The 26,874-nt window shown below is 37.8% G+C and overlaps 1 protein-coding gene across 2 annotated transcripts in view; it reads left to right on the top strand.

Annotated features, from left to right (window-relative positions):
• The window catches only part of LOC149788980 (lamina-associated polypeptide 2-like), a 40,317-nt gene that overhangs the window by 520 nt on the left and 12,923 nt on the right, over positions 1–26,874 (top strand). Inside the window, exons 2-5 of one of the 2 annotated variants that reach the window (XM_089975136.1) lie at positions 1,976–2,084; positions 8,162–8,284; positions 13,402–13,432; positions 20,722–20,826. In XM_089975136.1, coding sequence (XP_089831262.1) covers positions 2,003–2,084; positions 8,162–8,284; positions 13,402–13,432; positions 20,722–20,826 — 341 coding nt within the window. In that variant the 5' untranslated portion in view covers positions 1,976–2,002. The remainder of the gene's footprint in view (positions 1–1,975; positions 2,085–8,161; positions 8,285–13,401; positions 13,433–20,721; positions 20,827–26,874) is intronic. The other variant, XM_089975137.1, reaches the window with a different exon arrangement.

Below are 26,874 nucleotides of genomic sequence, written 5' to 3' on the forward strand. Positions count from 1 at the left end.
ACACAAGTGAAGGAGGAAAAAAAACACCCCACAAAGAATCGAACTTTGATATAAGCAGAGACCTTGCAAAAAGTCCAGATATTAACATTTAAATACGGCTGCTTGCTTCCTAGTATTTAGTTTGTCATGCACTAATCTCACAATGTCAACAAACCAGTAACCAACACATCCAACCTATGATTAACAAAAAGGGTATAAAAACAAAGTAAAGAGAGCACATGCTGTCACTGTCAGAGTGTTGCAATAAGATGATGTGTAATCAACCTAAAACCTGGTGTTGTAGATCCTTATATTGATTGCATTCATGAGCAGAACAGAGTGCTTGTTTACAGTTTAGGATAAAAGGGTTCTTTATTCCAGAAAGTAAATAAAAATACTTTTTTCAGCACAAAGGTGCCCTGAAAATTAAAGAAGCCAAACTGGACAGTTGAAATAGATTTTGGTGTTAAGCCATTGTTTAACATTGTTAGTCACTGTAAAGATACTGCTTGTAATATTAATGGTTAAAAATCAGTTTTGTGAAGGAATGCAACTTTAAGAAAATTCATTGCAGTGTAAATAAATAGGAGTCTCTTAATCGTCAGGGAAGTTTGTCATTTATGATAATTTTGTGAGAAAGTCAAAGTCAGAGGATCAAAGAACAGTATTGATTATGCCATCATGAAAAGAATGTGATTTATTTCTTCCCATATGCTAAGTGTAATATAAAATTAAAAACAGGGGAACAGAGGATATTTAAGTATAATAAATTTTTAGATTAAACCAGTGGTGCAGTTTTTAGAGATTGAATTACTTTTCAGTCACGCATAACACATACAGACATTCTAACTAAAAACAAAAGCTCATGGAATTCTTGTTTTTTATTAAAAGAAAGTAAAATATTTAGATGAAATCACAAATGTCTAGTTTTATTTATTGTTTCAGAATATTAAAAATGTTAGTTGAATAAATTGTCAAATGAAAAGGTGTGTGTTGTCTAATTTTTAATAGTGTTGAATAATGATAACATGTTAGACATGTTGCTGTCATAATGGTCAAAGGTGTATTATATATGAAGACATTGACTAACCCATTGTTTTCACATCTTGAAGTTGTGGGTACGATCCCCGGCCGAGTCATACCAAAGATTTACAAAAAGGGTGCTAACAGCTGCCTCGCTTGGCACTCAGCATTAAGAGGTTAGTGTTAGAACTGGTTGGCTCAGTGTCAGGATAATGTGACTGGGTGGGACATCATGCTACATGTCTGCGGCATGATGCCTCAGTGCTAGACATCACTATAAACTGCCACACTGCAGACATCATAGCGATATGACTGAAAAATTGTTTTAGAAGCTATGTTAAAAATCAAAATTATACACACACTCACATCTTGAAAAGTGCTTCACTTTTTATGGTTTCCTGGATGTTAGAAAGTGTTTCAATGCATGATTTTGAAGTTATCTTCTTGAACATGTTGCTAATGCTACTTTTAAATGGAAAGTCATAAGAAGAGTTCTTAGGGTGTCTTGTTTATTCTGATTGGACAGACCATAACAATATCTTCTCTGTACAAAATGTTGATCCACAATAATATAAACCATAATTACCTTTTCCTAATTTTCTCTATTTAACAGGTTAGCAATGTTCATTTTTCTAGGGTTGGAGAATCGGCTGTTGAAAAACACAACTTAATTGTTGAGGTATGTCCTGGGATTAGTATGAAAAGTAATTTCCAGTCCTTGAGAGCTTGAAAATAATATTCTTGCATTGATTTGTAGACAAAACGAATTAATTATATTCAGTAGATTAGCTGAAAATCTAAGGCCTCATGCCAGAAAATGGTCAGTTCCTAATTAGTCCTTCTGGTGCATATCCCCTCCAAAAACTCTGTACAATGAAACACAAAGAGGAATTATATTACTTTTGTTTGTTCTAAGCTGCTATTCAGATTAACATGAAAGTAATTAACAAAGTCTTTTGTCTTGACTTTTCAGAATACCCAGTAGATCATATATTGCAAGATGCCGCCAATACCAGAAATGAGTAATGAAGAACTCAGACAACAGCTTGAAGCATATGGAGTAAATGCTGGACCCATCACTGGTACATTGAGGAATTAATAACAATAATAAATTCTGCTTTGCAGTAGCACCCTTTATTATAATGTGATTCCAGTTATAATGTGATCAATTTGTGGATCATGTTACAAAAATATATTTAAAAAAATCAGTATAATTTCCAATTATCATCAGCCTTAACACCATCTGTACTTGCTTATAAGTTGATTCATCTATAAATCCACCCCAGCATTTTAGGGATATAAAAGCCAATTTCTCATTGACCCTCCTATAAGTCAGAGTGTGTTTTGCAAGTCAGATCTATCTTAAAAAGTGTCTTGTTGGTGAGTCAGAGTTGCACTTTGGAAAAATAAACAAGCCGAACTGGATGGCTGGATAGATAGTTAATGAAAGAGCCAATGTAAAATACAATTATATTATTGAGTGGAACATGTCCCAAATAAATTGACTACTTAACATTTGTCCTAATTATAACCCGTAATGCTTGACATTTTAAATCCATGAATTCATTATGTTACATAGTAGCATAAAAATAGTTCAGAATGATCCGATTCACAATATCTCGTAATATGTTAATTCCATATGTCATACAGATAAACAATGAAAGTTAGGTTCACTTTTACCCCACAGTATACTATAAATGTCACTGTTTTATATCTTACGGTACAAAGTCCAAAGCTTCATCCTCATTGTTTAATAAGGTTCTGAAATCCTCCATCTTTTTGTAGTAAATCATCGTGGTTTAGTCATCATAAATATTGTCTGACTTTGTTTTCCTAAGTTTCACTGTCATGTGCTTATCAAGAGAGCTTGGGATTTATGTGTAACACTTTGATCATACATTCAGGGAAGTACATTAAAGTCTGGAACTAAACACATATGAGTTGTGCAGCAAGATACAGGGAGTTCATATAAGCACCCACTTTTACTTGGCACTGAGCAAGTATCAAACTCATGGCTCAATCAAAGGGGTTGTCACATGGGTAAATAAAGAGGGCGCTGCCTTTACAAGTTAAAAGGATTAAGTTCAAACAATCACTAAAAGATGTAGAACTCGACTTGGCACTAACAAGTACATGTACTTAATTCATGTCCTAATCAAAACAAGTGAGTGCTGTTTTTACAAGCCAAGGGCTTATTATGTAACCTTCATTGACAGAAAATTTGTGGAAATACATGGATGAAAGTTCTCCATCATATGACAGAAATTACATCTTCAAAATGTCCCCATAGGTCACTCTTCCAGAGTATGCAAATCTGTTGAGTTGGGGGTGGATGGGAGGGGTAGAGAGTTAAAGTGGTTGGAAAGCATGTAGTAGGGAAAAAATCCATGCTTAGGGGTACTATATTTTAAACTTATAATTTCCTGTTGAGCGAGCAAACAAAAGATTTTCTAGTATTCAATTCACTTGAGGCTCCTTGGATGTATTCTGCTCAATCACAAAGTTCATGCTTCACTCCATAATTCAGTTCTCTCTACGGAAACCCAAATAACTCAGTTATATTCCATTGCTATTCAATTCCTACATTTGCCTCAAATATTTGAGTGAGATACCTCAGCCAATTCTATGCCTCCAAGTATTTAATTCTGCCATTGTTTCTCTGTTGCCCCCTTTCTTTAAAAAAAAAAATAATTGGTTGGATTATCTTGGCTTGGTATTTGTCACTCAGGATGATTTGAGTTTTGCCCATGCTAAATTTGCAGAAAATAACTTTTTTATATACCCTCTAATTCAGTACAGTTAAAAATGTATAAATGGCTAAAAGAACAGAATACTTCTCTTCCCTCCATTGAAACTTCAAAGTGTAACCTCTACTTCTCCCAACTGCTGGTCCTGTCTATTTCAGCAGCTTTGTATATATGATGACCAACTTTCATGGTGAGAACACTCTGGATGTGCAGTCATTTAGAAAAGAAAGAAAGAAGTAACCAGTTTGATCCCAACGTATTTTGTAGTGAATAAAAAGTAAAACAGCAAGCACCATAATTTTGTCAATATTTAATTTACTTAGCAAAAGTATATCTGACCATATTTTTTTAGTTATCTATTGTGGGTACATGTTTTTTGTTGTTTTTAACTGTTAGTGATAGAATTTGTCTGAAATACATGGACCAGGATTTTATTAGCTGCAATTATCTAGTTTTGTCATCTGCATAATTATTTGTTGAGATAAAGGAAGCACATTTTTTTTTAAATTGACTATGAGAAATTTATGTATTGATGATTCAATATGCATCATATTAAAGAATCAGAATTTTAATAGCTTACTCATGACTATGTTGAGCTTTCTTTTTCATGCAGAAAAAATGTACCATCCGTTTGATGTGCATACCCCCCCCCCTTAGAGTGAAGAATTGTCAGTATGATAAAATTCCTCATGCAGCTTGCTTGTCCCTGTCCCTGGTATGTTATGTGCAAAACAAACATCTTGGACTAGCTCATCTTTTTCAAGGATGTTGATGTGATTAGACATGTGTAAACACCAGAAAAAATTTGGCTGTTGCAATGTTCTTTTAACTGCAGTTGTGACCTGGCCTCTGCAATAGCTGTATCTAATTGTGTTACGTTATCCGTTATTTTTGTCCAAATATTTACATGGTACACTTTTCCCTCCAGCTTCTGTTCCTCCAGTTAGTTGGGTTTACTTAATGTACACCTGCAGGGGTCAGATACATCTACTATCAAAATCATTTTATATCTAGGTACCAATAAGTATCTTGCCCACATAAGGTGATGATGCAGCTCATGACCTGCCATCACCTCATCATTGGGTGGAAACCATTCAGAAGGCTAGAGGCATCACTTCTTCCAAGACTGACAGACCTTCTTGTCTCTGTCCAGCTCTTGCCACTCCTTCAGTCCCTACTCATTGTGTTGCAGTATGGGACTTAGCACAGTGTTCCTATACCCTCTTCACATTCTATGGACATAGTGGTTCCTACACATTCTTCAGCTCAGTGTCCTCGATTGGATTGATCAAATCCTGGTCCCATTAGATATGCTATGAGCAGTAACTTCTTTGTCTGCTCGACTGTACTTGTCCCTTCTAGGAATATGAATGTGGCTGCCAACTTGAACATCTCTATATGTGACCTCAACATTTCCTCCTTCTCATGAAGTGGAAACCTCACGAAGATTCTATATCAATCATGATCTTACTTGACCAGCATTTCGTCACCATTTTTAGTGTTGGATGAATCAGGATTGATTCATGATTGGAGTCCTCATGCATGCACCCAAAACCCACTCCTATTGGTTCACCAACATGTCAGATTCTGGTTGCAGAGCTCTTTTAGAGCCAGAGGATATAATTCTACAAGGACATTGGACCCTGTCCAAATCATCCCTCCACATCAACAACCTAGAAATGTAGGCTATACTTTGTTGCAAGGTTGCGTCGAGAGAGTAAGGGGTCAATGTGTCATGGTCTCCTCCACCAACACATCAATTGTAGCTTATCTCCAACGTCAAGGACGCACATATGCCCCTTCTCTTTGTGTGGAAGTCTAGAACCTCCTGCACTAGGCCACCTCAGAGAACATAGCTCTCAAGAGTTTGGCATATTCCAGGCAAAAAGAACATTTTGGCAGACAGTCTCTCTAGAACTGGCAGAACCATCCTCACATAATGGACTCTTTACCACTGTGTTACAGAGTCCCTGTTCTTCCTGTAGAAAAAGGTCCCTAGTATATCTGTTTGCAACCAGGCTGAACAACAGACTCCCATTTTACATTTCTCCAGTTCAAGATCAAGGAGCATGGGAAGTGGATGCCTTCTACTTTCAAAGTCTATGAGGCCAGGTGGATAATTTTTGTGTTTGTTGCAGTAGGAAACATGTTGATCCTAGCTGCCCCTCATTGAAATCTGTAGCTGATTTCCTTTTTTTCTCTTTGAGAACAAAAAATAGTCTGTATCCACTATCAAGTGCTATAGAGCTGCCATTTCTAACACTTAAATTCTCTCAAGGCACAGTAATTGGTTTGGATTTGCCAGTCTCATTAAGTATTTTGAGCTGCAGAGACATGTCTCCTATGGCTAGCTGGAATCTTTCTTGTATTTTATGGTCATTAACCAAAACCCCTTATGAACCATGGAGTGAGGCTTCTTTTCAGGACCTCACTCTTAAGACTGTGTTTCTACTTGCCCTCACCTCATTGTGATGACAGTAATATTCATGCCTTATCTATTGACACTGGCTGTCTCTAGATTAATGGGAATTATGATTCAGTTTCCCTCCATTGTCAACCAAAAATTTTAGCCAAAACTCAATTACCTTCCATAGCTTCACTACCAGTAGAAATCCCCAGTCTCAGTGCTATGGATGATACAGATAGTCTTTTATATCCCATGAGGGCACTCTGTTTCTATCTTAAGGCATCCAAAGGGGAAAAAAATGGGTAGGAAGCATCTTTTCCTCCCTCTCAAGGGCTCTGTAGACATTTCATCTACCACTACTTCATGATGGATTGTCACCACAATTAAAGGAGCATACCAGTCTCTTACTGATTAGACCATTCCTTTATGAAACTTAAAACCCATGAGGTTCGAGCCATTGCTACCTCCTTGGAGGACATCATCAAGGCAGCATTTTAGTGTTTCCGTACTACCTTTTCCTCTTTTTACCTCCGCTCAAAGTTACAGCATATTTTCTGTGGGTCCCATTATTGTGGCACAACATGTGGCCCTGAGAAATACCAACCTTCCATAACATGGACCTCTCCACCAATGGTGAGTATTTTCCATTTTCTGTTGTTTTTTTAATCAGTTTTACGGAGCATCAGCCAACCCTCCTTACTGACAGATTCAGCTAAACAAAAGCCATAGGTAAGATATTGCTGCTATTAAAATGTAGTTTTTGGGAATGTCAAACTAGTTTTAATTATGCAGTACTTACCCATGGCTATTGACAAATGCCCTCCACCCACCCTGCTCTGATGTCCTGATGTAGCAGCCATCTATGAGAAGATGAGCTAGCTGTGGTTGTTTTGCACATAATATGCCAGTGACAATTGAGCTGCATGAGGAATTCATCATACTGACAATTCTTCACTCTAAGGGAGGATCAAACAAATGTTAATTTTTTTCGGCACAAAAAGGAAAGCTAAACAATAGATATAGGTAAGATATTGCATAATTAAAATTAGTTTTACCTTCCCAGGGTTTTATCCTGGAACTACAAGAGTGCCTAGGTAGCCCCCTTGACCCCTGGCCTAATTTTCAGCATTGTGGTTTTTCCCCATTTTCACCCATGGAAACATTACATGGGAATTAAAAATCTAAGTTATGGAAAAGGAAAGTACAAGTTAAATTAAAAACTTTAATTTCATCAAGCAAAGTTTTTTAATGCAAAACAAATATTAATACAAAGACATATTGTTAAGACTTGCTCAAAAATGGAATCAATATACTTGCGAGTAAATACCCATGGTAATCAATGGCAGAAACTTAACTTTGCAGTAGGTAGTAATTAATTTACCTGTACTGTTTTAAATCCAAAGAACTATAAATACAAGTAATGTGTATCGTCACTATTGAATACTTTCATGAAACAGATAAACACAGTAATACAATTATACGCATTTCTGAATGGCAAAAGAGGCATAGAAGCATTAATTCACAGTATAATTGTGTACTAGATACTTTGAGTTTCCGACATTACCTGTTACTTATCAGATTTTTTGTACAACATGCTTATAAGAAGACCCCCAACCAGCTTGAATCATATTTTCAGTATAAAAAAAATGGTTGACTTATAAGCAGTATTAGTGAATTTTATCAATGCACATGTACTAAAGTCATGGAATGTGTAAAAGAACATGCAAAGATTTCTCTTTTTTTCCCTTACACTCACTTTTACTGCACAGACACAGATCTGTTGTTACATAACATGCTGGCAGAACTAGATCTATGCAGTTTGTTTGGAATACTCAGTAGAACAGAAAATTGGACCTTGATGTGCCTATGCATTATGTGATGGTAGATCTGGGTATGTGTTTGTATTTGGGCTCTTTAGATGAGATAACATGCTATTTATGTTTGCATTTTGAAGGAAAGTCATTACCTATATGATAATATAATCACCATATGTGTGTGATTTCAGCATCTACAAGGAAGTTCTATGAAAAGAAGCTGCAGAAAATGATGAGTGGTGGTGATGCCCCAAAACAGGGGCAACCCTCATCCGAGGAGGAAGAGGATGAAGAAGAGGATGAGGAAGCTATGGGTATAGTATTAGTGTCTAGCTAGATTTTGTATGGCAGATACAGTGTATGAAAGGCAAACTTTTCCCCCAAGGACAAGTTTTCATTATTTCTTAATTATTACATGTTGTTTTATTTTAACTGTACAGATTGTAATGCTTGATAATTTGAAGTCTTGGGTAAAATCAGATATTTATAGGTACATAGAGTTCTTTGAAAATTTGAATTGTTATGCCCTTATCTTGATTTAGTTATGTCTCTCTATATATTAGTCCTGAACTGAATGTTAGCAAAATTGAAAAATAAAGCACTCTGCATTGACCACTGGTTTCCAAAGTGGGCAGTGAGATTACTGAGGTGGATGCTATTGCTAAGGGGTAAAGTAGGGCACGCTGAGGATAACAAAGGGGTCAGTGGCCCAAAAAAATTTGGGAACCAATGGCGTATACCAATATAATTTTGATTGCTTATTTATATTGATATGTAGATGACCAGATTAGATTTTCAGATCATTACAGCAAATATTTACACTTTTTTTCCTTTAAAAAAAAAAAGAAAACTTGCCAGCACAGTGAGGGCAAAAATCATTTCCCTTCCCCATGATCAAACTAAGGGTAGTGGAAATGGGCTGACCAGGATGGGTGTCTAACCTTGACTACCATTTGTACTACTACAACTCCACCACTGGAGTTAGATAAATGGTGGGCATATTTTGTATTTGTAAATAAATAACCTGATTCAGGGTTCCCACGCTACCAGGAAATCAGGGAAAAAGTAGAGAGAAATGGTAATTTTTTTTGCCAACCTTGAAAGGTTCTTGAACTTTGCAAATATTGACAAGAGTCGGGAAAACCCCATGTATTTTCATCTACAACGTGACGCCCGATACAATTACGTAATTGAGTCGTAACTGAACTGATCGTGAGTTAAATTTATCAAGTTCTAACCAGCATATTAGGAGGTTGCAGTATGGATTATATGGGTGCTTGCCATAAATATATTTGTTGAGACAATCCAAATGCTCAGTGGATTAGATTCATCTAGTAGACTTTTTGTTTCACAGACAGCTCGATATCCATATTTTTTTTATTATGGAAGGTATGAAAACCAGTCTAGCGTCACAAGACTCCAACATGGTGGCGTTAAAGCATAGCCGCTTAGCAGATGGGCTAGCAAACTTAAACATTGTTAAATTGAGTTATACCCGCATGAAATTGATATGAAAATTATTTTTTTTGATGTAAATATTGGCCTGACTGGGTTTGGTTTAGATAAATGCTTTTTGTATTAGATTCAGATAAAAAGACCTACTGTATTTGCCGGCATATAAGATGATACATTTTGACCAGAAAACCTTAGCTTCGTCTTATACTACGAATCAACTTATATATGGATTATGCCATCCAAATCGATATCATATTTCTCTTATGGGTAATAATTCTCTAAACAGTACGAAAAATAATGTGCAAAATATATTTCATTTTGGGGAAGAGATCATGTAGGAACAAATATAGGATCCCACAGTGAGTATTTTAAATAATTACTTGATCGTCAGTATTAAAAATTAACATAGATCAGATATTACATCAAGCAGCATGCACCAGTAATGTACGTTGTTTGTAATGTACATTGTTTAAATTTAATTACATATATGTTTGTTAGAATTCTCAAGTTAGAAGATGAATAACCATGACAAAGACATATTCCATCAGTTTTTGTCTTGCACCTAATGATCAAATAAATCCATATGCCCCATTGAAAGAGACAGACAGACAATCAGATATTTTCACGATTGTAAATCTGCATTGTTCACATACCCGATGACTGACTTTATTTTGTGCAGTACCATGCCACTAGTTAAGCAATTCCTTCAAATTTTTGTTTCCACTTCCACTATTACAAGAATCACATGGCTTTATAGTGGTATTTACATGCTAATTAAATAAGCTACGCCTGTATTCAGTCATTCTAAGAAAACACCTGTTTGAGGTCAACAGTCTGCAGACCAGATCAGATTAGCGAGGCTGCCAATAGGGAAGTGAGGCTACCCATGAGTATTATGAATACTGTACCATATTACAGTAATTAAAGGAAATGCTAGGCAGTTACTATTGTAAATTTCTCAGCCACTGACATTTTTTAACTTGCCAACAGAACCAACAGCAATTTAAAGTACATGCACTTAAACAAAATCTTAATTGTTGGGAATGGAGAGGTCGTTTTCTTGTAAAGAAAATTAGTATGCAAAATGGTAATTCTTGGGATTTCACCTAATGGGGATGATCTGGATATAACTATTGTGAATATTAAGACCCTAGAGTATGGTATTTATTTTCATAGTTTACATTTAATGTTTCATTTATTATTGTTTTATCTCTTTGACAAAAGCTTCAGCAACACAGGGGGAATAAGTTTTAAAAAAAGAACAAAAAAATCCACGAAGAGCTGAACGTCATTATATGTAGCTAAAAGTACATAACACGTTTAAAAATCTTCTTGTGAAACAAATATTTTTAGTTACATTTAATAATCCTGAAAGGAAAGTTTACTGAGTTACAGGTAGGATAAAATTCATGATGCTGTGTGGAACGAAATGAAACACACAATCCAAGGTGTTGATCTGGCCTTGTCTTATACTCAGCATCAACTTATATAAGGATGAAGGATGGAAAATTTGCAGATTGGACTTATACTCTTCATCAGCTTATAGGCCGGCAGATGTGGTACTTTATTGAAATACCTAAAATATTTTAATCTGCTTTGTTTTTCATGCAGAATACCAGCATACTCAGGTTTTTTCTTGTATCTCGAAATGTTTGACAAATAAAATTACTTTGAGAGTCAATCAATAGATATAAGGTAAAAATCATTTATTACATAAGTATCAGAAGAAATATTCAGATTATTTCTGAAACTTTTATTGTTACAACCCCAAACAAAAGTCACGTTAACATTAGGTTTACGCTAGAAGACTTCTTAGAATGTTTAGTTGGATGTGAATGAAAATGGTGTGAATATTATGTCCTTTATGGTTGCCACAGAAACCATCTTGAATGTTTTATTATTGATACTCCTTCTGAACAGAAAGTCATATTGATGGGAGCTTTTCACTAGAAGATTTCTTACAGTTGGTCCTAAATGAATAGGGTGCCACTTGCACATCTGGTGTGGCCACCACAGCAGCCATCTTGAGTATCTTTTTATTGCTTCTTCTCTAGATCATATCAAGTTCATTGAAAAACTTCCTTGAATGTCTTGTTAGTCTTAAATGAAAATGGTGTACATCTGACCTCCAATATTGTAACCACAATAGCCATCTTGAACATTGTACTAGATGCCAGGTTATAAGACTGTGCTTTGAACAAAAGACTTGGCAGATGATGCCACTCTGGTAGCCAACTATAGCGGCCATCTTAAAATTCATGCTATTGGTACTTCTTTTAAACAGAAAATCAAACCAACATGGGATTTAAACCCAAAGACTTTATGAAAATGGTACTGATGTAACATTCAGTGTGGCCATCATGGTAACCATTGTGAAAATGTTTTTCTGCTTCACTTAAATGGAAAGTAACTTTGACATAGTGTGTTCCCTAGATGCCTTCTTAAGATGTCTTGAAAATAATGTTATAGTTACTCCTTCCAAATTGCATGAGGTTTTTGATACCTAGTTGGTCCTGAATGAAATGTTGCCAGTCTTACATCAGCAGCCAGGTGAGCCATCTTGAAAATCCTGCTATGGATGGATTTGTCATCTCAAGATGTTAGATTGTTAACTTGTTTTGAAAGTGTTAGTTAGACTTATATGCAGAAACTGTTCATTTTCAGCTTCACTGGTATGTTGATATGAATTTTTCCTTTTTTTAGTGCAGATTTTACTTGTTTTCATTACAAAATCGTAATAGTGAAACTTAAATATTAAATGTTCAAGGTCAAATTTTAAGCCATAATTCTTTTTTCCTTGGTGGTAACTGTTGTATTTGTTTTCAATAAATGAAATATGAGCATATGGTGTTGACTATATCAGTCTGCCCATCTGTTTGATCAGTGTGCCCATGTCTCCATATCCAAGTTCATTTTTACTTAGACTTATAAAAAATGGTACTTACAGCTGCATCACTTGGTGCTCAGCATTAAGAGGTTGGTGTTAGGACTGGTCAGACTGGCATCAGGATAATGTGACAAGAAGGGACATGATTCCCCAGTGCTGGACATCACTATAAACTGTCACACTGCAGACATTGTAGCAATATGACTGAAAAACTGTTAAAGCTATGTTAAAAACCAAAACACACTCACATACTTAAATAGTTTCTTTATTTAGGTCATTTTCTTAGGTAATGATAGCTGTTGGATTATGTTATTTTTGTGTTAATACCATCATTCCAAAAGTAGGTTTTTGTGACCTATTCATGCTTTTAAAGTTGTTTGTTTGTGATTAATGTCTTATGAGTTTTTGACTCTACAGGTATGTGTATGTCTATTTATTGATCATTGATGATGTAATAACTATGTCTCGAAAATGGGGGCCCCAAGTGGCCAAGTGGTCTAAAGCACTCACCATTACGGATCACTGCCATCTCACCTCTTTTTGCATGGGTTCGAGTCTTGGGTTCTGCCAGTGTGGGTATGTGGGAAAGCTTGCCAATAGCTTCTTGTGGGTCAGTGGTTTTTCCCGGGTTATTCCGTCACCATTTTTGCTGGCTGCCATGTGTAGCCTATCATGTGCTTAAAGATGGCATTAAAACCTACAACGACATCTCAAAACTGAACATATGTTGTCAGCAGCGTTTAATGATGCTAAGCAAATTAGGATTTCTATAAAATATCACACCTTGGGATAGTTTTGAATGCTGTGATTTGTCCTCTTACAGCTCATGTTAGAAATTATTATTGCAATATTGCCTGAAGATTTATCATTAAATGAGAATTCTACATCCAGTCTGAGATTGACATCTCTAATTATCATATTATATTTGGGTTTTTCTCCCTTCCCTTATAAGTGGCATATAACTGTATGAAATGTAAAAATTGCATTTTTTAACGAAATTGGTCATCTCAGAGATTTGTGGTTCAGATTATATTATATTGAGAGTCAAAATTAGGTTATTGCAACATTTGTTTTTATTTCTTCTTCTAGATGTGGATCCAGAAGATGAAGTTCAAATAAAGTAAGATACCTTTAATTAGAATCCAAATATGTATGTTTCTGTTTACCTTTATGGCTTTGGAAAATCTAGAATTATTTCAGATAATGACATGAAATGATTTTGTAGTTCTAAAGTAAATAAAATATTTTATAAAACTGGGAATCCAGAGTCATAAAAATTGGGAATCCAGTGAAGGAAGTGGTGGGTAGACCTACAGTGCCAATCAGACAAGATCACATGTAAATAAACTAGGGTGATTTGATGATGTAAACAAACTAGCCAAATGGTTGGCTTGTCTCACGAACCTGTTTACAGACCACTCATAAGTAACTTGAGGATTGGCAAAGACAAGTTGCAAAGTACATGTTCGCATTTTTACCATCAGACAGTTTGTACCCAGCCTAAAGCCTGTTCTACATCAGAAAGTGTTTTAGGCAAGGTCAAAAAGAAAATTATCAGAACACTTACACAATCTAGGAAAAGTTAGTCTCATCCATGACACTGACTGATATTGATAATATTTGATGTGTCCCAAAGAGTAAAGTAGCTGTATTGGCCAGTGTGGTTGGATGTTGCTGGTAAGACATTTGTTTTACATAGTTGTGATGTCAAAGAATGTGCATGTCATATATTTTATATTTGAAAACTGGTTATTTTTAGGAGGAGCCAGAAATTATACATGGGGTTTTGAGGGTAATTTGGGTGTTTTGGTTTATTTTAATAGTGTTTCATTCTTTAATATTGCAGATTTTTTCATCTATTTTACTGGAAGGCTATATTTTTAGAGGAAAAATAGGAGTTCGTCTGAACTTCTAAAAGCCTATCAGAATCTGCCATTGGACTTCAAAATTTCTTATAGGACTAACTGAACTAAATGAGCTTTACTGTTTTGAAAGATTTGTGTCATAGGCATACTTAAACCTGCTTATTTTGATTTGGATGTTGGGAGTTGGGGCAAATTTGTATTCTCCTCATAGTCCCCAACTTTTTGTAGAAAAGGGAGAACATTAAATTGAACTGGTCCATTCACCCTTCCATCTTTTTGTCCTTGCTTCCATCTGTTGAATCCTCCCTTGTTTTGCACAATAACTCCCTTAAATATCATTGATTTCATGCAGCTAGATTCTGATGATGAGTTCTTGGCCGAGTTCACTTGTCAGCATTCTCTCTTAAAGTATAGCAGAGGTATAGCCCCCAAATTGTGTGATGTCTGTCTCATCCACTTATGTTTCTTTACAGTAAACACCATAATTATTTTAGGATTTCAACCAAATTTTATAGGCTTCTAGATATTGGTTAGACCTTGTCCAAGCTTGGTTTTTAGTATTCCACATCATTGTTAAGTAGAGTTATAGTATCTGATTATTATATCTACCAAATGTGGTACATAACTCAATGTTGACAAGACCACAGCTGAATTTGAATGTTATTATTAGATTTCTACCAGTGTGGTATATAATTCAATACTGATGAAACCATGACTGAATCTGAATGTTGGCATGTAACAGCATTGTTTAAAAGAAGTGTAGCCCCAGTTGGTCAGGTGCCCCACTTTTGTTTCCACACAATATTTATTTGTAAGTAGCTTTTCGGATTTCATCCATATTTTGATATGCAGCTTTATCTTTATGAGACCTTGGTTAAGTTTACCTTCATTTTGCAAAATTTAGCAGAGTTATAGTCCTTGATTGTCAGACTTACCCACTTTCATTTCTGCACATTAACTCTATTAATTGGCATTAGATTTCAACCAAAGTTTATATACAGCTAGATAATGATAAGGCCAGTGAAAAAGAAAAGACATCAGTTCCTTCAGTGTGCATGTTTTCAGCTGTCTAAATTACCGTCTTCTTTACAAGTTCATCTATTCTTTTAAGGATGGTATCAGGTTTTCTTAAACATATCCTAGGCATAAGATAAGCAATGGTCTAGTTAGAGAGAAATAAAGGGGCATTTCCTTGTCTTGTGTACCCACCCCTCTACCCTCAGTGCCATTCCATTAGTCCTGCCTGCCCATGCTTAAAGAACCCTTTCCAAATCACTAAAGTATCTTGAATCTGTATCTTCTATTTATTCCACTTATTTATTTTTCTGTTTATTTAATGTAGGATAAATTTATGATTTTTTTGTATACATGTATTTCTTTTTCCAGAAAGATTAAATTATAAATTTCACTAATGACATCAAGTCATTTTATCAAAAAACAATACCATCTCTTACAATAAATTATAATGTGCCCCTTTTGCTCCAATACTCCCACCTTCCCTTTCCCTCTGTATGAAATTTTTAACAGTAACACTGATGATACAGTTTCTGCCTGTAGGTCCAGAACAATAATGACAAGCTTGACTTTGTCCTGCCTCTTATTGAATACTGCCATCTCTTTACTTTTCTTGTTGAGGTTTAGTTGTCTCAGGGTCAGTTTTCTTATATCAGTTGATATAGTATTCAACAAAGAACATGGTAAATTATTTAATACATTTAGGATCATTTTAATTTATTTTGTTTATGTTGTGTATTGTTCTCTCTTCCAAATGTAATTGGTTTAGGCAGTTGTCAGCGGGAGAAATAATTTCCATTCAGTCATACTTGCTCTGGCCATACCCCTGACATGGGTTCTATCCATTGGCAAATCATGATCTCAAGTGATCTATTCAGGTCACTTCTGTTCCTATTTTTAGCTTGCCTGTGTGAAGTAGATGGGAACTGTTATATTTCCCTCAATGTTGGTATTGGCATATGCTCATATAAAAAGTATATATGTACAATTGCAATGGATCTCCTTTGTTCTAGGCAACAGTTTAGGGTTGGTTTCCTGATTACTGCTAACTGGGGAGGTTGCTAATGGGTCTAAATTTATACATGTCCAATCTTTTTTAAGTTCTTGCATGTAGTTCATTTTTTGGGGGGTACCCTATATAAATAGTTTTACACGGGATCAAAATTTGGTTGGCGAGGGGATGCATCTTGACAGGTGCTACACCCTGAAAAAGTAGGTTACTGTGATCCATATTTCATGCTTCAACATCTTTGTTTCACTGTTGAATTTTTTTAATCTGTTTTTTTTGTGTTGCTCTGTTCATGTGAGAGTCATCAAACTAGATGATTGTATGCATCTCTGCAAGTACCAGACCCAAACAAAAAATAGGTCTCTGTAACATATTTTACTGGCCTAGGTTTTAAAAAAATTGTTTTTAGCTCATAACCAGATTTATTACTTGTGTTCTGTATCAATACTGTTATACCTCAAATCATAAAACTTAGAGGATGCATCTTGCTACACCATCGTCACCGAGGCAGGTAACTAACCACATTTTACACCTTACTGACTTTGATTATATTTCATGTTTTAACTCAGCATGCTAGAATCATTAAACCATTAAGTTGTATACATCTCTGTTTGCACCAGACGTATACAAAAAAGTCACTGACCTCATTTCACATTTTCTTGTTTAGATTTCTGCATTTAGCCCATGAACAGGTTTTTGCATGAAAGTGGGTGAGGGGATGTATCTTGATGAGTACTATTCCTTTTTGCAAAAGTAGGCATTATAAACTATAGTTCATAATTCACTTTCTTCTGTTAAATTTTGTGTTTGAACATTTCTCAGGTGCTTCTGCTAAAATTGTAAAATTGATGATGATGCAGATTTCTGTTACCATCACAACTTTACAAGAAAAGAAGCTCATTGAGACCTATATTTTATCTTTTACTTGTGTTGGTTAAAGGGAACCAACATGCAAAATTGAAATTCGCGCAGACTTCATCTATAATTGGATATATGTATAAGGTTCATTTTCAGAAATTTTTTTACCTTTTATTCTTACTCGTTACGAAGAAATTTATGAAAAACCGATCATCTCTCCCGATCCATCTTGAATAGAACAATGCGCTTCCCTCCCCCTGTAAAAATAGCGGGTGTGACATCATTTGAGACACTGTGTACACACTGGCATTGTTGATCATGAATTATGGAGAACTCGCCCTGGTTGTTAAGGCTTTATTTATTGTTGTTTTTCTTCAACTAAATAACTTATTAAATCTATAAAATTTGCAACTTTTCAACTTTTCCATTTGATCAACTCCGCTTCTGTACTTAACGAAAAAGAAGTGGCATCTATCCGTTTTGCTCTGCTCTTCAAATCATTAAATGCATTTTAATTGGAAAAATAAAGCAGGTGTAAGTATGATGTGACATTTGCAGTTTTATACATGAAAGGGCTCCAACCTAATATCCTGAGACGACTTTATAGTATGGACCTCTATAACCCGAAATCTACTGAATTCTTGCCATCAATAATCCAAAGAGTTATAGTAACATCTAAGTGAACAATTTAATCTGATTTTTCATTGAGATTTGCTAACCATTGACGAATGATACTTGAACTGGATAAAAACCATCAATGGCGCCTACTCAGGAAATCCAGTCGCTATTGAGTTCAACATCATGGCTAATGCATATAATTCGGATGGTTTCTGAAAGCTATCATGTACTACACCCATCATGTAGTTTATTTCTTCTTTTCTGTCATTGTTCGTAATTTTATTATTTCTCAATAAAACACACTATTTAAAGTTGAACGAGAAGTTTAAAAAATATTTCACTACTAAATTGCCGATGCACAATAAACATGATTACGTTATTTTATTATATATAACAATACCATGATCACACGTACTAACAGGATTTTGTTACTTTAAATGCATATTTGAACTGCTCAACGTACTTGGGACATAATGAGAAGATCATCTTTAAAAACAAATTTAAATGTCACATTTAAATCCGGGACTAAACTGAATAACATTTCACATGGTCCGATTCAGCATGGAAGTTTGGAGAATCAGCCAGATATATGGGCCGAATCAGTCAGCAATTTGTACCAAATCAGCCTGGTCCGAGTTTGAGAGTAATTACCACATTAATGAATAATGTTACTATAATAGATTTATCAATCAAGAAAGTTAACAGTAACATTTGTTTAAAAATTTGTTTAAAAAATTGTATCATGGTATTCCGGTGTGTGTAGTTATAAGAAATCTAACCAGTTTATATGAACACACAGACTTTCAATTATAAGTGATTTATTTTTCTATTATCGACATTACACAAAAAAGGTGAATGCAGAATTTGGAAGGAGTTGTTTATTATATAACGAGTGGAAAACAGTCTTGAACGCAAGTGTGGAAGAAAAAATGCACATTCATCTGATGCAGTTACATGCAAAATCAAACGTGCATAATAAATTGATGTTGGAAACATTGAATGAAAAAGCATAAACATTTCTTTAATGTTATTTCATTTGGTAGATAATTTCTTACTTTTCAAAGATGGAGAAGAAAAAAAAGAGTAAAATAATTAAGGATTGTTCCAGAACTGCTATTATTCACGCAATTTAGAGCTGCGCATCGAACCGTCTTGTTTCAAATGACATCATATCCTGCATGTATGGAAGGGAGCTAACAAATTCGGGGTAGGTTCTTTCTGTTTGATCTCGGAATACAGGACAACATTTTGTATGAAATGTTTGTGCAAATACAATAGATGCAAAGAAAAAAATAGTCGGGATAGATTATATACACAAACTACTATATATCCTTCTATTTACAGTAAAATTGTGCAGGTCCGGGTTTTCGTTCCCTTTAAGGTTTTGCATTCATTCATGACCACAGGAGTTTTGTCATGCTATCCTACACAGACTTAAGAAACATGGTGAGAGTTAGCGTCTTAATGAGTACTAGACCCTTCATGCAGAAGGAGATCTGTATGAGTTATAGTTTATGCTTTAGTGATTTTGTTGAAATTTTGTTTGAAGTTTATTTATTTGTGCTTTTTTTTACAACTCGATAATCTGATGTTTTTCAGTACTACACCCTTATTACCAAAGTAGGTCACTATGACCTTCATGGTATATTTTTTTGTATAATGGTTGTATTTCTGTTTATCTCATGACCACATATTTTCTATTCTATACATATGTTTCAGCCTTCGCAGAATGCCATTTCTCACCGTTGTATATTCTGATAGGTTGCCCTCAACAGGTCAACTGGGCATTTGAATGAGTAAAGGAAATAGATCAATGGTCTGCATCCATGTTTATAAAACCTCAGCTGCAGTGGCTAATCAATGTAATTGCTGGTTCATGAACTGGTTCCAGTAGTGGTTATACTTGCTGTCACTCAAAGGTTACTCCAAGACTGAATTTAACCTAGTAAAATACAACTATTATTAATGGCCATTGATAGATTCTTAATGTGATTTTTTTATTAAAAAAAACATGATTTTTAAACAAATGTAGTCTGGTTTCTATCAACTCATTATAGCACTTCTAATTTGATAGGAATAAGAATTTTCTTTTCTTATGCCCTCTTGCAGGGGACAAAATTGTGTTTGCAGGATCAGTTCAGTCTGAAGTTATTGTCTGCTAACAATGGCTGCAGGAGAACACTATCAGCTTCATAGAGGCAAGCTATGTAAACATTGATTACATCCTGATTTCACATAACTTTTATTTCTCATCCAGAATTCCTGCTCCTGCTGTGTTTATTCAGGATCAGTATAGAATTTATTTTAGTTATCAGAAAAAAGTCTTTTATAAAGAAACACTTTCTTTGCATTGATTCATAGGGTACATTGGAGATAAATAAGGAAAATGATCTTAACATTTTGATCCCCATCATGGATCTTGGAGTAAAGGGAGATCAAAGTGATAGGGAACTGAGTCTTGATCATCTCATGGAAAATTTTGGGATAGTGCTGCTTTTGCAAAATATTTCTTAAAAAAATTATTTCACTTTTTCTTCCATATTAGTTATGTGTGTGTATAAGGATGTATTTATATATGTATATAGTATTACAAATATACACCAAGCAGAATGGAAAGCACTATCCATGGATTCTAAGAGAATGCTTGATATTACTAACAGAATTTTAATAAATACAAATAAATAGCATTATCATACAAGTCAGAGAATTTTAATTCATACTCTATGAATATTTGACCCCAGGTCCATGTGTAAACAGCACCCATGGCCTTGCTTTTTTGTACCAACCCATATACCATTTCAACCATGCGCACGTCACCAAAAAAATGATGTTACTGAGTCAGTGGTATAGGAATCTGTGAGTAGCAGACACACCCTAAGACAGAAATCCGGGTATATAGAAATAATTATAGAGGATTACAAATATACACCAAACAGAACAGGAAGTGCTATCCCTGGATTCTATAGGAGAATGCTTGATAATGCTGAAAGAATTTTGATAAATATGAATAGAGTCTTAATTGGAATGCTTTTTTTGTTGAATTAGTAGGAAACCAACAACAGTGGAAGCACGAAGACCACTTCCAGGACGACAGTACGAGTCAACAGTAACACACAGAACACCACATGCAGATACCAACACAAACTCCAGGTATATTTTGCTTGCAAACTTGTTACTCTAAACACCATTCCAGTCTAGTTTGATCGTATTACAGTGGATCCCACTTAAATGTATGGTTTGAACATTTACGTAAAATTTTCTTGCATAGGTCTATTTGTTCTTAATTATCATGCAGTTTGGCTACCTGTATGCATATTGCACATAATTTGCATAGCTGTAAGGTCAGAAAATGTTTGCCATTATGCAAATAATGTACTGTCTTTTATTGTCCCTTGTACAGAAGAAATAAATTATGTTTTGTAGTTGTCTTTCATGTTATTAGGTAATAAGAGTCTGTCAGTATCTGATATATGCGATCATAAGGTAATGATAATCTGTCATTATGCTATTATTATTATATACTCATTTTTGTCCATTAACTTTACATTGTCAGAATCATGCAATATTTTACAATATTGAACACTCTCATATTGCACACATGCATGACACATGTGCCAAATAGTAGTAAATTGTATTAGGAACTACAGTCGAACCCACTTATCTCGACCTCGGTTAACTCGCCAACCCTATTAAGTCGACGTTTTTGAAGTGGAACCGCCAAATTCTCTCTTTGTGTTAGCATTTTCTCATCGGTTATGTCGATTCTTTTATGTCACCGAACCCTAATATCTCGAGCACAAAAGAGGGCCAAATTTGCCACTTAACGTCGGTTATCTCGATCCCCATGACCAATCGCCGGCTTTTGAAAATGTTAGTTATCGATGCCACTTCACCATCTCACTACCGTATTTTCGCGTATATAAGACGCGTCTTATACAAAGTTTTACGTACCCCTTACCCAGGGTGCGTCTTATATTAGTGGGCGTCTTATCTAAGTATTTTTTAACACAAACAAACGGTACAGTGTGTGATATTGAAGGACGATTATTGCAGTCAATATTCACGTTTCACGATTTTCATTCCTAGTTGTAAAAACAATTGGGTAAGTGTTCAGTAATTACCACGTGTACCAATCCAATGCAGGGCCTGGGATCGTCCTGGGCTTCGCCAATGTCGCAAATTGCAATTTTTTTCCCTTATTGGCGACAAAAATGTCCCATTTGGCGATTTTTTTGGCAACAGACTTTTTGGTTATTTAATTTGTACAAACAATCATGGATTTGGACTGGATAAATTAAAACGGAGAACGAAAGGAAGCCACAAACTTGACTAAGCAATGCATTGGAATCAATCAGTACACAAATGATCCTTTGTTTGTATCGACAACCCCATCTTAGCAGTGCATTGTTACATCATAATCTGCTTATGCTGACATCTGGGCCGAGTACTGTATGCTGTGACAGTCAATCATGCTACCATACTATACCTACAACTGGCCGACTTCTGAAGACGCGAATAGAACAGATCAAATTAATGGAATGGCTAATCCTTCTGTTTGTTGGCTGAGATATGATAAAAAGTTAAAACAGATGTTCTATGATGTATGTATCAAGGCAAAGTTCGTCAATTAATTTACAACTGGCTGTGATATTTTGAAGAAGGAGTATGTCACCAAACATAAATCCAGGCGGTGTAAATAATATTTGTGCATTTTACTCATTGATCTTTTCCTTTTGCCATCAATCCCGTGTTACGGTTACAGAGACTTAAACTCCGCAAGAAGAAATAGCAAACAACAAATAAACAAGTTTTGTATAATTAAAAATAATTATTTATTTCTCAAAATACAGGAGTGAAAGAATCCCTATATTGGGTGTTAACTTATGCTACAGTAATATATACGGTCCAATATTGCCAGGTGTTGACTCGTGTAAGTTTCTTTCGTGGGAATGGAGATCCTATTTTGCAAGAACGCGGTCTTTTGATTTTTTAATTTACATGTGCCTCTTGCGATTGGTTACGTTTATGCTAGCTTGTGGTCGAAGGTTGACATTGCCCGGGGTGGGAGTGGGAGACAAGTGCCCCAATCCTCCAAAATGCCCCATATGGCCTGCATCTCTTACTGCCTCTGTCAACTAAAATCCAGCTCCTGGCCTTCGCGAGTGGCTTAGATTTGAAGCCCGGCAGACCATGTTTTCTACTAACAGGAGAAGGGGTGAAGGCAGCCCACTGGCGCCTTAAAACCAGTTACTTCGGGTAGATGGGACTCGTAAACCTTGGATGGTAGCTCATCTAGGAGAAGGAAAACTCTGATTCCAAACCTCTGCTGCCTTGTGGCTATACCCACTCATGGGAAAGGCTAAGGGAGTAAACCCCGACAGAAAATCCAGAGATGGAGTCCCTAAGGCAGTATGACATTGACTGCAACGTCATTCCGGCAACTCCTGCGACGCCGTTGGTGCCAAGCTGTATCGGCATTCGTCGTTCCCTTGGGCACACCAGCTGCGTGGAGAGGGGGGATCTGCTGCATGGGCAACAGCTGATTCTCCATACCACCCTGCCCAGGCTTCATAGCTCCACTGGAGAGGACACTCCAGCGTCGTCGTACGGCGTCGGCACAACACGAGAAGTAGCAGTTTACCGGTTCTAAGTCAAAGCTCGATTGGCGTAGAGCTTGGCGCCAGGGGTTACTTCTGATGGTGGGAGAGATCATCAGGTCTCACTGGACAGCTACCGCCCGCCTCAAGCTGGGCAGCCCCCAGTCAGTAAGGTGCTGCCTGCCATGGCCTGCCTGCTTCACTGGGTGCGTGGAGCTTAGAGAACCATCTCGACAAGTGGTACACAAAACTCTGCACCAGGAAAGACTAAAAGAAGAAATTAAAAGACTCCAACTCTTCGTTTTGCAACCTGGAACATCAGGACCATGTGTCCTGGATTGACCACTGACCTACAGCAGATCGACGATGCACGGAAGACTGCCGTCATTGACAGAGAACTCTCCCGACTGAACATCGACATTGCCTGCCTCCAGGAGACCCAACTGGCTGACAGCGGCACCATCAGGGAAGCCCTTGGATGAACCTAGGCAGCATGGTGTAGGCTTTGCTGTCAAGAACACGCTAATCACCTTCATTGAACCTCCGTCATCAGGTACTGAGAGAATCCTTGCCCTCCGGCTGTCAACATCCTTAGGCCTGGTCAACATCTTCAGTGTGTACGCCCCAACCCTCTACTCCACCTACGAGGAGAAAGACAAGTTTTATGAGGCTCTGGATCAGGCAATATCCAGTATCCCCAACAATGAAAGCCTTTACTTACTAGGAGACTTCAGTGCTAGAGTGGGAGCTGACCATGAGGCCTGGTCCACCTGTCTCGGCTTTTACAGAAGGGGCAAGATCAACGAGAATGGTCAGCGACTGCTGGAGATGTGCTGCTCCCACAGCCTATGTGTGACCAACACTTTCTTCAAATGCAAGGAGATCCACCAGATGTCGTGGAGACACCCACGTTCACGCCACTGGCACCAGCTAGACCTCGTCATCACCAGGCGTGCAGAACTGGCCAGTGTCCTCCTTACCCGCAGCTACCACAGTGCCGATTGTGACACGGACCATTCCCTCGTGGCCAGCAAGGAGCGAATATTACCCAAGAAGCTGCACCATGCCAAGAAGAAGTGTCACCCACGTATCAACACCTGCTGTGCAAGCAACCCAGAGAAAACACAGCAGTTCATCAGCAAACTGAAGGAAGCCCTCACCAAAGTGACACCTGATGACACCATTGATTCCAAGTGGTCCCATATCCGTGATTCTGTGTACAATTCAGCCATCACAGCTTACGGGTAGAGGGAGCGAAAGAATGTCGACTGGTATGAGGCAAACTGGGAGGAGATGGAGCCTGTGACTGAGGCAAAGAGGAAAGCCCTCCTGGCATACAAGGCTGCACCTAGCCCCAGAACACTACAAGCCCTAAGGATTGCAAGGAATAATGCCCAGAAGACCGCCCGCCGCTGTGCCAACACCTACTGGCTGAACCTTTGCAACAGTATACAGACAGCTGCTGACACCGGGGATACAAGAGGAATGTATGAGGGTATCAAAAAGGCAACAGGCCCCCCCAGCTACAAGACCGCCCCCCTCAAGTCCAAGACGGGCAAAGTCATCACAGACCAGGGGAAACAACTGCAGCGATGGGTTGAGCACTATCTCGAGCTATATGAAACCCAAAACAATGTCACTGGAACTGCCCTGGATGCCATTCCAGACCTGCCTGTCATGGAGGAGCTAGACACACAGCCCACCCTGGAAGAGCTCGGAAAAGCCATCGATTGCCTTGCCTGTGGGAAGGCTCCTGGAAGCGACGGCATTCCGCCTGAAGTCCTCAAGAGCGGAAAACCAGCACTGCTCCAGCCCCTACACACACTCCTCTGCCTTTGCTGGGAACAGGGATACATCCCACAGGACATGCGTGACGCCAACATCATCACTTTGTACAAAAACAAAGGAGACCGTAGCGACTGCAACAGCTATCGGGGCATCTCCCTCCTCAGCATCGTCGGAAAGGCCTTTGCCCGTGTTGCCTTAGCGCGCTTGCAGATCCTAGCCTCCCGCGTCTACCCAGAATCCCAGTGTGGATTTCGAGCCGGCAGGTCAACTGTAGACATGATCTTCTCACTACGTCAGCTGCAGGAGAAGTGTCGCGAGCATCGGATGCCCCTCTACATTGCCTTCATAGACCTGACGAAGGCGTTTGACATGGTTAGTCAGAGTGGACTCTTCAGACTCCTGCAGAAGATCGGCTGCCCCCCACGTCTGCTTGCTGTCATTATGTCATTCCACGAGAACATGCACAGCACAGTGTGCTTCAATGGCGCAACATCTGAAGCATTCCCAGTCATTAGCGGAGTCAAACAAGGCTGTGTCCTTGCACCGACGCTCTTTGCCATCTTCTTCTCCATGCTTCTCCAGTACGCATTCAAGGACTGCAGCGAGGGAGTGTACATCCATACCAGGGCTGACGGCAAGCTGTTCAACATCGCCCGTCTCCGTGCTAGGACTAAAGTCACAGAGGTACTCATCCGTGAATTGCTCTTTGCCGACGATGCAGCCTTGACATCACACACGGAAGGTGGACTTCAGCAGCTGGTATGCTGCCTCTCCCATGCATGTAAGGAATTTGGACTGACCATCAGTTTGAAGAAAACGAATGTCATGGCACAGGACACAGACTCCCCTCCCTCTGTCTCCATTGATGGGTACAATTTGGAAGTTGTCGAGAACTTCACATACCTCGGGTCTAACATCTCCAGCTCACTCTCCATTGATTCTGAGGTGGGCGGCAGGATTGCCAAGGCAGCAGCAGTGTTGTCCAGACTTAACCAGAGGGTCTGGAACAACCCCAACCTCACAGAGAAGACCACACTGCGTGTCTACCAAGCGTGCGTGCTCAGCTCACTTCTCTACAGCAGCGAAACATGGACCACCTATGCAGGACACGAGAGGAAACTCAACAGCTTCCACCTGAGATGTCTGCGGCGCATTCTGCACATCCAGTGGCAGGACAAAGTACCCAACACAGAGGTTCTAGAACGCGCCAACATGAACAGCATGTTCTCCATACTCAGCGAGAGGCGCCTTCGCTGGCTCGGCCATGTCAAGAGAATGGACCCAGGTCGCATTCCCAAGGACCTGTTATATGGGGAGTTAGCAGAAGGTGCACGACCAACTGGACAACCACATCTGCGCTACAAAGATGTTTGCAAGAAGGATATGAAGACAGCAAACATCAATGTCAACGACTGGGAGAGCTGTGCAAACAACCGTTCCAGCTGGCGTCTAGCTGTCAGGCAGGGAGTTCAAAACGCAGAGGAAAAGAGAAGAATAAAGCAAGCTGAAAAGAGAGCTAAAAAGAAGGATAAGCAAAAGCGTACTTTGGAGCTATGCCATTGTCTCTCGTAGACGGACGGATGCCAAGAAGCTTTGGACTAACCAATAAAATGATCGTACTTGGTTCACTGCGCATGTGCTGAGTTCACATAGCACGTGATCACGGTCCGTATGGTCGTTCATTCCAATGACAGTTCACTCACTCTTGTTGATCTTGTCTGAAGGATAACATGCTGTAGCTATTCTGTTTATTTTTTCCCTTCTAAAAATGTCTGGAGGTGTTAAGAGAAAACTGGACAATCAGTCAATAGAG

The sequence above is a fragment of the Sinohyriopsis cumingii genome, chromosome 11 (genome assembly GCF_028554795.1).
Source record: "Sinohyriopsis cumingii isolate HCF-2022 chromosome 11, ASM2855479v2, whole genome shotgun sequence".
Classification (NCBI taxonomy): Eukaryota; Metazoa; Mollusca; class Bivalvia; order Unionida; family Unionidae; genus Sinohyriopsis; species Sinohyriopsis cumingii.